The sequence below is a fragment of the Heptranchias perlo genome, chromosome 19 (assembly GCF_035084215.1).
Source record: "Heptranchias perlo isolate sHepPer1 chromosome 19, sHepPer1.hap1, whole genome shotgun sequence".
Classification (NCBI taxonomy): Eukaryota; Metazoa; Chordata; class Chondrichthyes; order Hexanchiformes; family Hexanchidae; genus Heptranchias; species Heptranchias perlo.
The window spans coordinates 45,620,479-45,633,612 of record NC_090343.1 but is presented as its reverse complement, the minus strand read 5'-3'; the positions used below and the strand labels follow the sequence as shown (position 1 = coordinate 45,633,612).

General features: G+C 50.4%; 1 protein-coding gene across 3 annotated transcripts in view; it reads left to right on the top strand.

The window, feature by feature from the left end:
- Positions 1–13,134, top strand: part of LOC137335343 (protein TMEPAI-like) — an 85,522-nt gene that overhangs the window by 64,128 nt on the left and 8,260 nt on the right. For 2 of the 3 annotated variants that reach the window (XM_068000676.1, XM_068000675.1), the window contains exons 2-3: positions 5,980–6,134; positions 11,782–11,835. In XM_068000676.1, the coding sequence (XP_067856777.1) occupies positions 5,980–6,134; positions 11,782–11,835 (209 nt within the window). The remainder of the gene's footprint in view (positions 1–5,979; positions 6,135–11,781; positions 11,836–13,134) is intronic. The other variant, XM_068000677.1, reaches the window with a different exon arrangement.

The following is a 13,134-nucleotide window of genomic DNA, read 5'->3' as shown; positions in this document are numbered from 1 at the left end:
TACCCAATTCCATTTGAAAGTTACTATTGAAGCTGCTTCCACCACCCCGTCAGGCAGTGTATTCCAGATCAGAACAACTCGCTGCTCACCTCCCCCCTGGTTCTTTTGCCAATTATCTTGGATCTGTGTCCTCTGGCCAGTGGAAACGGTTTCTCCTTATTCTACCGATAATCCCTCATAACTTTAAAACACCTCTATCAAATCTCCCCTTAACCTTCTCTGCTCTGCGGTCAGAAAACCCGATACCCATTGGGGGCAGGGGATGCCTTGCCCCGATCCCAGAGCGTGTTCTCTTTGGCCCTCTGCGTTCCCTGGCCTGGGTTCCATTGGTGGGGCCCACCTGTAGCCCAGTACTCTGCAGCTCACTCAGCCTACCCACCCCCAGAGTGATGAATGTGTGGTCCCGAAGGAGCCAGGTGAGCGGGAACCCTTGGCATAGGGAGTCCCTGCGCCCCATCTCTCTTCTTTCGATGCCATTTGCCGTGGATGGGGAGGTCGGAGGTGTGGCCTTACTAGGAAAACCATAAACCCCTGGAAATGGCCAGGGACTGGTGGAACTCCCCCGAGGAATTTCGACCCCTGAAAGTCCAAGGTCTTTCCTCCCATTCCCCCCACCTCCACCCAAACATGCCTTGCTTATCAGACCAAGTCAGTTTTGCTCTAAAGACCTGCATTTATATAGCGCCTTTCATGACCTCAGGGCATCCCAAAGCACTTCACACCCAATGAAGTACTTTTGAAGTGTAGTCACTGTTGTAATGTAGGAAACTTTGAAGTGTAGTCACTGTTGTAATGTAGGAAACACGACTGCCAATTTGTGCACAGCAAGATCCCACAAACAGCAATGATCTAATGACCAGATGATCTGCTTTAAGTGGTGTTGGTTGAGGGGTAAACATTGGCCAAGATATCTCAAACTCTAGAATGAGCTTCCAACTTTTTTTTTTAAAGTCCACTTAGTCCAGCAGAGTACATGTTGAAGGTGGGGTGACTACTGTTGGGAGGGGGGGGGCAGGAAGGTTTGAAAGCTGAGCTGGCCCTTCAGACAGCTCCCAATCCCTGGCCAGGCAGAGCTGATGGGAAATCCCTGCTTCATTCGGAGCAGGATGGTCTGCTTGGTTTGATGAACCTACACTGCAGCTGAGGTTTCCAGCTGCCTTTCTGTTTGCTGCAAGTCTGTGGGGCTTTAAAAGTACGATGCAGAGCTGTGTCCTTTTGCATGGATTGACCCTGGCACGAGGTTGCACATCAGTCCCCCTTTAAGAGTGGTCTTGTTTTGGATTATTTCCTCATTGTGTCTGAGACAGCTGTTCAGTCCCACTTTATTGTGCATTCACACCGCTGTCCAAACACCACCTCCTCTAACCCCCCTCCCCACCTCTCATGGGGACTCTTGTCTTTTTTTTTTATAATGATCTGCAAGGCAGCAAATTGCCAGCCATTCTCCACCCCCCCCCCCCCCCCCCCCCTCCACCACCACTCCCCAGACAGGCCGTCCCAAACCTCAGTGTTGAAATCCATCACGTCTGCAGCCCGGCCCAGCCCCGGCGAGAGCTGTAGGTTGGCTGCAGTTTCATGATGTGAATGCCTAATGCAGTCTTCACTGTTAAACACGGCCCTTGAGTCCTCCCCGTCTGTCTGCCAAACTGCTTAGAGCTGTCTAGGCAGTGACGGAGCATGCCTGAGGCGACAGCAGTTAACACAGGGACAAGGAGGGGGGCTGTTTCCCTGCTGGGGGATCTTCTGACCTTTGGAGAACGGACGTGTGTGTGTGTGTGTCTCATCGGGGTCTCTGCTTTTAATGCTGACAAAGGGGCTTTAAATCCGCCTTTAACTTTCACACACAGCCCAAAACGCTGGCTGAAGGTGATGTTAGACTCTTCACTCTGCACTGTCTCATTGGTTCTCGTTAGGGCCAGAGAGTTGGGGTTGGGGGAGGGGGGTGGTAGAGAGAGAAATGAAGCCAGAGGGAGAGCGCGAGAAACGGGGAGAAATGGACTGGGACTGAGGGTGAAAGGGAGATGAGACAGGATGGGGGGAGGGGGGGAGGGGGGGGGGGTGGTTGGGGAGAGAGAAAAAGAGACGGGCCAGGGGGAGGGAGGGGAAAGAGGAGGAGATGGGTGGGGGACCAGGGGGAGGTGGGGAAAGAGAGATTTGTGTTTCTCAAGGGGATTGGGGACTGGAGGGAGCACTGTAGTCACTGAGCCCCAACAATAAATTAAAAAGGTGATTGATTCAGAAGTTTCAAACCTGGAATTCTCCTCCCCATCCTTCTTGAGGGGGCTCTCGGTGTGGTTGCTTTGGGCCTGTAACTCTAATACATTGATGTCTGTGAGGGAGAGTCTCTGTGACAGTTGCAGGAATCTCACCACAGTCCAGGCCGTTCCAGCCCTTTCCAGTGTGGAGATAGTGGGATCATTCTCTGGTTTTTATTTCCCTGAGTTGGTGTGTCTGGGTCAGGAAGGCTGAGTGCCAGCTTTGTTAAAGGGCCATTACTGTCTCGATGAGGTGTCTTTGCATGGGTTCTGCTCCCGACTAATGCCCTACTCTAAGACTCCTGCCACTGTATACTTAAATCAGATTGATTTTTATTAGTAATTAAGAAAGGAAAATGGTCAAGTGTGATATCAATAATCTTCTCTTGGCTTATAAACCAGATCAAATGGCCTTACCCCAACAGCACCAGTCCTTCGGGATATCCGTTTCGGGAGGGAGGAAGCTTCTGTGGTACATTTCCACCCCGGCACTTTCCCCAATTCCCCAGCTCTTTATAAACATCCTGCAGGTACACAAGCCAAGCATCAGAAAACCACCCAGCAAGGCACTCGGCGTGATCACTGGACTAGCTTAGCATTGTGGCACTGATGCACTTTGTTCTTCGATTCTTCCACCTTGCACCTCCAGTGGTAGCACTCTCACCTCTGAGCCAAAGGTTGTGGGTTCAAGGCCCATTACAGACATCCTCATTTTTTCCTTTTTTTCTCTTTCATTCATTCTCTCTCTCTCTCTCTCTCTCTCTCTCTCGTCTCAAAATGCCCTGTCTACTGAAAAGTACTTAGAAACCTGCGATCTCATTGACTGCTTCGAATGATGTCGCTTTGCCCTTGCAGTTTATAGCCATTGTCTGGATAGTAAGGTTAAAACGTAACCTTGAAATTGCTTGCTGGGGGCTGCTAATGGGAGGTGATTATTCTCGGTGGCTAGCTTTTGTCCTGCCTGTAGTGGTTTACCCCAGGTTGTGTTTTCCACATCCTAGATTCTTCAAAACGTTCTTGATTTAAACAAGTCTGAGTTAGGGAGAGACAGTTATCTGTAACTGTCTCTCCCTAACTCCTTTACACCTCCATCCTTCCCCCTTTTCTCCTGTAATTGCTGAGGTACAATTCAGTAAATACCAACTGAGATTAGCCCATTGTTCAGGGAGTATTTAATGCAAACTTTCCCTCAGGAGATTAAATGGGGGTAGAGTCCTTGATAGGGGATATTATAAATGGTGTGTGGAAGTAGATTAACTGGTTGGGGTAGGGTGCAGAGTAAACAGTACACCCCATGGAGTTGGTGCACTGTTTGTCTCTTCTCTTAAATTTAACTGGGGGTGCTGAAATTAGAAAGTGGAAATGCTGCTCTGGAACAGTCCTGGGCCTGGGTCTGAGGCAGAGCAGACGGAGTTCGAATGCTGTATCTCATGTTGAGTTCATGAAGCTAAAAGTGTTCCGTTCCATTCCATTGCCCAGAAATTTCACCCCTCACCTCCCATAAAACAAAAGCCTTGGAATATTTAATTGTGTGGCAAGCACTTTATAAACATAGTGTTGGTTTGTTTTTTGTGGCTGAGTCACTAGATGATGATCAGTAGAGCGAGCCCTAGCTGATTTTTGCCTTTTGTTTTTCTCCCTCCCTAGCCCAACAACAACTTGCGGTTGGAGGGGGGGGTGACGGGGGATGTGTTTGCGGTTGGAGGGGGGAGGGGGGGGATGTGTTTGAGGTTGGAGGGGGGGGCGGGGGGGGGCGGGGGATGTGTTTGAGGTTGGAGGGGGGGGGCGGGGGATGTGTTTGCGGTTGGAGGGGGGGGGTGACGGGGGATGTGTTTGCGGTTGGAGGGGGGGGCGGGGGGGGGCGGGGGATGTGTTTGAGGTTGGAGGGGGGGGGGCGGGGGATGTGTTTGAGGTTGGAGGGGGGGGGCGGGGGATGTGTTTGCGGTTGGAGGGGGGGGGCGGGGGATGTGTTTGCGGTTGGAGGGGGGGGGGCGGGGGATGTGTTTGCGGTTGGAGGGGGGGGGGCGGGGGATGTGTTTGCGGTTGGAGGGGGGGGGCGGGGGATGTGTTTGCGGTTGGAGGGGGGGGGGCGGGGGATGTGTTTGCGGTTGGGGGGGGGGGCGGGGGATGTGTTTGCGGTTGGAGTGGGGGGCGGGGGATGTGTTTGCGGTTGGAGGGGGGGGGGCGGGGGATGTGTTTGCGGTTGGAGGGGGAGGGGCGGGGGATGTGTTTGCGGTTGGAGGGGGGGGCGGGGGATGTGTTTGCGGTTGGAGGGGGGGGCGGGGGATGTGTTTGCGGTTGGAGGGGGGGGGCGGGGGATGTGTTTGCGGTTGGAGGGGGGGCGGGGGATGTGTTTGCGGTTGGAGGGGGGGGCGGGGGATGTGTTTGCGGGGGGGGGGGTGACGGGGGATGTGTCGGCGGTTGGGGGGGGTGACGGGGGATGTGTCGGCGGGGGGGGGGGGCGGGGGATGTGTCGGCGGTTGGGGGGGGGTGACGGGGGATGTGTCGGCGGTTGGGGGGGGGTGACGGGGGATGTGTCGGCGGTTGGGGGGGGTGACGGGGGATGTGTCGGCGGTTGGGGGGGGTGACGGGGGATGTGTCGGCGGTTGGGGGGGGTGACGGGGGATGTGTTGGCGGTTGGGGGGGTGACGGGGGATGTGTCGGCGGTTGGGGGGGGTGACGGGGGATGTGTCGGCGGTTCGGGGTGGGTGGGGGATGTGTCGGCGGGGGCAGCTCCCAAAAATCCCACTGAGGGGTGTGACCCAATCATAGAATCATTCGGCCCATCGTGCCTGTCCAATTAGTCCCACTCTCATGCTCTTTCCCCATAGCCCTGTACATTTTTCCTTTTCAAGTATTTATCCAATTCCCTTTTGAAAGTTATTATTGAATCTGCTTCGACCGCCCTTTCAGGCAGCACATTCCAGATCATAACAACTCACTGTGTTAAAAAAAAAATTCTCCTCATCTCCCCTCTGGCTCTTTTGCCAATTATCTTAAATCTGTGCCCTGGTTACTGACCCTTCTGCCGGTAGAAACAGTTTCTCCCTATTTACTCCATCAAAACCCTTCATAATTTTGAACACCTCAATTAAATCTGCCCGTAACCTTCTCTGCTCTAAGGAGAACAATCCCAGCTTCTCCAGTATCTCCTGCAAGACGTCCCTCTGACCTGGTGCAGTCCAGGGACTATTTCCAAACTACAAGTTGATGACTCCCAGTAAATAATTCCTTGTGTGTGCGCCAAGGTATCCTGACACTCCAATGTACCCTCCTGTAACTGGCCTGTGACGAAGCTGTTCTGCAACATTTTTATACTGCCTTGTGCCCTCGTGAAATGTCACCTTCAGTTTGCAACAGAGTCAGTTGTGTCTTTTAAAGGGGTAGGGGTCTTCCTGCAGTCAGGGGATTGGGGTGGGGCAGGAAAGAGAGGAGGAAGTAGGAACAGGAGTAGGCTATTCGGCCCCTCGAGCCCATTCAGTTAGATCATGGCCAATCTGTATCTTATCTCCATTTACCTGCCTTTGCTCCATGTCCCTTAACACCCTTACCCAACAAAAATCTATCGATCTCTTGAAAATTTCAATTGACCCTCAGCCTCAACAGCTTTTTGGGGGAAGAGAGTTCCAGATTTCCGGTTTGGTCTCTGATCTGGTGGTATCTATCTATCTGTCTCTCCTTTTCTCTTTGTTTCTCATGATGTCCCTTTTGTGTTCTGTTCCAGCTGAGTTGGAGTTTGTCCAGATAATTGTGATAGTGGTGGTGATGATAGTGATGGTCGTGGTGATCACCTGCCTGCTCAATCACTACAAGCTCTCCACCCGATCCTTAATAAACAGACAGAGCCACATGCGTCGGCAAGAAGATAACCTCCAGTCGGTAAGATTCACGTCTACAAGCATCCTACACCTTTTAAAGGTTTTTAGAAATGATGATTTGAGCGCGCCTGTTTAGTGGTTACTGGTCGTGAGTTCAAATCCCACCATGGCCAGATGTGAAATTGAGTTCAATAAATGGGGTAATTTGTGGGCTGGCACCAGGAAGATAATGACCATTAAAGTGGCTACTGAGCCAGCAGGAGTGGTCAGTAAGTGCCCACGTGCAGAGAACAAATCTAATTACAAAAATATTGAGGTGCTTCCTGATGGCTCTGTACATCTGATACCAGGACCCCCCCCCAGAATGGGAAGATGCAGGTCCTGATTGTCCCCAGGCAGCACCACACTTGGCTCCACCTCCTTGGGGTGACGAGGGTTAAAATCGGCCAGGTGTGTTGCTCCTGATCTCTCTCGACCGATTCTGTGCTGGAAAGCGTAGGCATATAAGGAGGAATTTGTGTTTTGTGGCTGTGAGGGGGTGGGGAAGAGATATCTGTTAGGATCAGGGTTGTGAGGCCCTATGTGATTAAATAGCCCTCCAACACTGTCTAAGCCAACGCACACGCACACACTCACACTCTACTGGAGGCCTGTGCAGCTGTATCCCCCAGCCTGTAGCTATTCCTCTGAGAGATGGGGGTAGGGAGCAAGTTGAAAGGGCAGAAATCAACTGCCCTCCAGATGTGTGCAATGGAGCCAGATGCTGCACATGGAATCAGATGGTTCTCCAGGCTCCAGAGAACCAGCTCACAAAGACAGCCCACACATCCCCACCACTCTACACATTGTCTCATCCACAGGCCTTCCCTGTAGGTGGCATTTGTTAGTGAGATAATGCTGGGTAGTGTACAGTGCGTTCTACCAACCAGACTCGTGCCTCTCCTCTTTCCAATCCTCCCCCCACCCCTGCAGAGATCTGCTTTACACAAGATGCGAGCTTCCCTCAAGTGCAGTGTAACCGTCTGTAATAGGACCATGTGTGGAACAGCAGCAGATGGGCGTGCACAGGTTTATCCTGCCGTGCGTGTCATGCAGTGTGGAAGTGACCCAAATACAGGAGTATCCTGTGTAGAAACAGCCCCGTCTCAGTAACCTGAAGGGTACAAACGACCTCATCATTGAACAGTAGGCCCCGCGCAGTTTGCACAGTAGGAATTGATCAATGTGACAGTTCCATTAATCAGCGCTGAGGTGTGCCAGGTAGATGGATGAAAGCTCCTCGTGATCTGAATCCTCAGGCAGGACGTTCTGGTGTAGGAGTGACAAGCGACCCATTATATCATGGAGTGAAAGCAGGTGGGTTAATCCCCCGGTCACTGGGACAGGTGTAGCCGCACCTGGTTTGTCACTTTGAAAAATAACCTGCGGGAAAGAACTGCTCTGATGGGACACACTCGACTGTCTCTCTATAAACACAAGCTCGCCACCTCGGTCTCTTTCTAAAAAAAGAACGAACATAACCAGATTTCCCCCTGACATTGTTCACAAGAGGTAGTGGGATAGGCTGTTTTATAAAGTCAGGAGTGTTATACCCTGGAACCCACGATCCATCACTCTACTGCTAATGAGCCCCCCCCCCCACTGTTAACAAGGCCAAGTCAGCTGCAGTTTACCTACTCGGGTCAGTGCTGAAAGTCGCTCCCTGTCTGGTCTCCTTCTTACAGAAGGGACCTCCCACTGCCCTATTTCTAGCAGGATCCAGGAGGGTAGCCATGAAACCTCCCTCCTGTTCAGGATCAGATCTCCGTGTCTCTCGCACATTTTCTCTTTCAATCTCCGCAAATTCAGACCGAGTTAGCAAGAGGCCAGACCCTGCTCGGTTTGGCTGGGTTCGTAAGATGCTTTGTCCCACAAGCAGGCAGAAAGTATAGAACACTGAGTCTGATCAGAGAACGACTGATACACTCTCTATATATTACTCCTGTTCATACACTTGCAAAAATCAGGAACACATAGACGCCAGCCTGCTTCAGAGTGGGAGGGGTGTTCTTCCTTAATGGGAAAGGATATGTCCCCTCGGCTTCCTGCCCTCACACTCGGGGCACAGGTTATTTTCCCTTTTCTGGAGTTTGACTGGCTCTTTGGGGGGGCAGGGGAGGTGCAATTTTAACCTAACCCGCCCGCCAGGAGACTGACTGGATCAGGTACAATGCTGGTTTCACACCCCATCCGATTTTACCCTCCGTTGAAGTCACCCTGTCAGGTGGACGTGAAACGATCCCTTGGTACCGTTTGGGGAAGAGCAGGGAGTTCTCCGAGTCCTGGCCCGCATTTCTCCCTCAACCCAACATCACTAAAAACAGATCCTGTTTCTGTTTGTGGGATCTTGCTGTGCACAAATTGACTGCTGCGTTTTCTACATTACAACAGTGGCTACACTTCAAAAGTACTTCATTGGCTGTGAAGTGCTTTTTGGGCCGTCCTGAGGTCGTGGAAGGCACTGTATAAATGCCCTTTATTTAAATACCCACCTGGTGACGCTGAGCTGCATCTCAGGCTCTGGGGCAAAAACCCTTCCCGAAGTTACTGCCTGGCACTGAAGCCTGATTTAGAACTCGGTGAAATAATTCAACGTCGCCAGACTTGTCACTAAAAGTATCACAAGTTCTTGTGTAAAAACCAGGTTCAAACCTAGATGTGTGATGTACATTCTGTGTGTCTTGGCAATTTACAGCGAAGAATCAGAAGTTAAAAATGCTATTGGTTTGTAGCGGAATCCAGGTTTTGGGGCGGTGGGGAAGGCATGTTGGCACTGAAATACGTTGATGTGCCGTGTGCGCGCACACACGCACACACACACACACACACACACACACACACACACACACACACACACACACACACTCCTGACCGTTCCAGGCACAGTGCAGCCGCCCAGAATGGGTGATACTGGGCCACTCTAAGTATGATGTGAAACCATTCTGTCCACACTCGCTGCTTTTGAGTCAGTTAAACCAGTCTTGCTGGCCTCTGGCAATCCCCCATCATAGTGAGCCAATTACCCTGTCATTTGGGGGTTGGGTGGGGGGGGGTGGTGAGGGGAGAGAGACAAGGCCTTAAATGCGGAGTTGATGTGACACTATTCAGTGACGCGATGGCGGACATATGAGGAGAGGTTGAGTAGATTGGGACTCTACTCATTGGAGTTCAGAAGAATGAGAGGCGATCTTATTGAAACATATAAGATTGTGAAGGGTCTTGATCGGGTGGATGCAGTAAGGATGTTCCCAAAGATGGGTGAAACTAGAACTAGGGGGCATAATCTTAGAATAAGGGGCTGCTCTTTCAAAACTGAGATGAGGAGAAACTTCTTCACTCAGAGGGTGGTAGGTCTGTGGAATTTGCTGCCCCAGGAAGCTGTGGAAGCTACATCATTAGATAAATTTAAAACAGAAATAGACAGTTTCCTAGAAGTAAAGGGAATTAGGGGTTACGGGGAGCGGGCAGGAAATTGGACATGAAGCTGAGTTCGGATCGGTCAATGCCCTGTGGGTGGCGGAGAGGGCCCAGGGGCGATGTGGCCGGGTCCTGCTCCGACTTCTTGTGTTCTTTAGATTTGTGGTTGGGATCAGATCAGCCATGATCTTATTGAATGGCGGAGTAGGCTCGAGTGGCCGATTGGCCTACTCCTGCTCCAATTTCTTATGTTCTTATGTTCTTATTCCTGCTGCTCTTCAGCTCAGATACTCCAAATAAACACTGACAATGAAGAGGCTGCTCGCAGTGACCTCCGCACGTCTCTGTACTTCTTGTCTAGTCACCCCCAGACTCCGTTTCTACCTCTCTCTAATCTGTCCCTGTCACACTGAGCTGGGAGCTTTGAGTGCTGCTCACCTGCATCTGCGGAGCAATGCCGCCACCTACTGGAGGCACAGTTATTGTCGGGGAAATGATCGGCCATTTATCAATCTAACTTAGTGCAGTATTAGTGAGGAGGTCTGTGAGCACTGCAGCTGATCTGCTTTTCATGAATAATTTTGCTCAAAGAGGGAAGATGAAGATAGTGAGTAGTGTGAAGGGATATCTAAGACTTTCTTTACAGGGGTAGGAGTTGGTCAGTAAATTCAGAGTTGTCTTTCTTCACCAGAAGAATGTAACTTTCTAACCCTCATGAGCCTTTCAACTCGAATGATTTTTTTGTTTAATCAAAATACTTGTTCATTCAAGTAGCTCTCCAATTCTCCCCATTCTCACAACTGTATTGTATGGTTTAAGGCAGGTGGGGGGGGGCGGGAAGGGAAATGTTACTTGCATTTTTTTTTGCTTGCAAGCCGTTAATATACATGTTGCAGCAATTTACCTTGTGAGAGTGTGTGTTTTTTTAATTTGCTGACGTATCTGAAGCTCTTGTGATGTTTTGTTAGGCAGCTGATAAAATAGGAGAGAGAGAGAGAGAGAAACGGCATGATCTGTTGAAGAACTGGATGACGAGGATATTGAGAGGCTGAGATTGTGAGGGGCAAGAGTGAGCAATTACATCTGTTCTAAATGGGCAAGGCCCAACCTCAGGAGCCCGAGCATCTGAAGAGAGAGTAAATCCCGGGCCCAGGGAGGGAGCGGTGTAGTTTTATGTATTGTCGGTACACCCCTTACTTGAGTAGACAGTCAAGTATTTTGGTGAACAGGCTGTAATTTCTCTGGTTACCGTTGGGTAACTGTAGACATGGGGATGTGGTACAGAGGATGCAGTGTGTATGGGGGAAAGGTGGTGTTTTCACTGAATAGGAACCAACAGCTGATGTAGGAACACAAGATAAGAATGCACTCTGTCCACCCTGCTCACCGGCACTGCTGCTTGGCTTTCCTTAAAAAGCCTGATGGGTGCAGAGAGTGGCTCACATGTTCAGTCTCCCTCCTGCTCCGAGTGTTTCTTCTCAGCCACATGACTCTCCCATTGGGATTCACTTCATTATCGGCAGGTTCAGAAAACAAGTTACTCAAATATGTTAATTGTTTCAAAACACACCTTTTTATACATGGATGATGTAATGAACAGAACAACGTGTCACTTGCTCGTTCACACTCTCCTCTTGTCTCACTCTCTTTCCTTTCTCTCCTTTTTTTCTCACTCACTTTTTCCTTTCTTTCCCACACCCCCCCCCTTCGAATAGTGCTGTGGGATCTTTTATGTCCACCTGAGAGGGCAGTTAGAGCCCTGGCTTAAAATCTCACCTGTAAGACAGTGCAGTGCCCACAACCATCTGATTCGGAGGGGAGAGGTGCTACCACTGAGTCACGGCTGACACGATGCAATGACGGGGATATGACCATTTCATGCTGTGTCCCACTTGAAGTGTGAGAAGGACCCACCAGTACAATTATAGACTGTCCTACCAAACTCGGATTGTGTCTGGGGAGGGCGTTTTGAGCTGTATAACACCAGGGTGGAGTACTGGTGAGGACAGGTCTGTCACAAGTCATGGCAGCAGTTAGAGATGATTAATTAAAAGCATCACACACGAAGTACAAGCTTAAGTCTATTGGCTAGTACGATATTATGGGATTGATACACTGGCGACGGCACTGATTGGCATTATGGTTTTATTCTGCATGTCCTATTTATTCCACCCCACAAAGCTGGAAGTTACTCTAGTTCGAAACGAGCCCCTCGATGTTTTCAGTTGATCACCTTTCTTTATTGTGTGTAGGAAGAGAGCCTGTGGCCGTCAGACAACACAGTGTCAGCAAGTGGAATGTCCCAGGTAAGCCTGGAAGATCTAATCCTCGCTTCACCTAATTCTGCATTCCAGTCTACCATATACCATATATGACCAGTAAATCTGTTTGTGTTGTTGGTTGTGGGATTAAATATTGGCCAGAACACCAGAGAGAACTCACCTGCTCTTCAAGTCCTGAGGTTGTGAAAGGTGTTATAGATAGATGTCTCTAGACGCGTACACTCTCGACGTTAGTACACACTGGGCAAATGCAAAACTGACTGAAGTAATCCTCCACTAGATCTCCTGTGAACTAATGGTGAGCAATGAAACATGTTTCCCAACACCCTGCCCTGTACTCTCCACTGAAGCACGATGATTATACTTGATAACTTACGGAGCAGGAGAAGGCGATACAGGAAACTGGTAGCTCATGCGGGAAGGGGCCGGCTTATGATGGGCTATGACCCCTGGGTACCAGGTGACCTGTAGTACTGTGTGCGTGTGTCCAGACATTGTGTACAGATTGGGTTAGCGGTGTGGAGGGCGGGGGGTGGAGAATGCTGCATCAGTACCTTTAAATTGACCAATATCTCCTGCAACAACTTTTGTTTTAAACTGGACTACCAGTAAGGTTAAACGAGGAATAAACTTAGCTCGATCCCTGACCCCTCTCCCCATCCCCTTGACTTTACATTCAGAGTTCTAACTGGCTGTAACGATGGCTCACGTAACCGATCTTTGTACTTACTGACGGGAACACAAAGTGCAGGGCTGGAAATGGCTGCAGTCCATCTGACCAGTCCCAAAGACCACCAACAACTTGCATTTATAAAGTGCCTTTAATGTCATAAAATGGCCCAAGGCGCTTCACAGGAGTGATTATCAAACAAAAATTTGACACCGATCCACATAGGGAGGTATTGGGACAGGTGACCAAAAGCTTAGTCAAAGAGAGGGGTTTCAAGGAGCATCTTAAAGGAGGAGAGAGAGGTAGAGAGACACACAGGTTTAGGGAGGGAATTCCAGAACTTGGGGACCAGTCAGCTGAAGGCACGGCCGCCAATGGTGGAGCGATGAAAATTGGGTATGCACGAGGCCAGAATTGGAGTAACGCAAAGTTCTCGGAGGGCTGGAGTTGGTTAGAGATAGGGAGGGGGCGAGGCCATGGAGAGATTTGAAAACGAGGATGAGAATTTAAATTCGAGGCGTTGCTGGACCGGGAGCCAATGTAGGGGTGACGGGAGAACGGGTCTTGGTGTGAGTTAGGATACGGGCAGCAGAGTTTTGGATGAGCTGAATACCTCCTAATCACCACTCCCTGGAATATATAAACCAGCATGG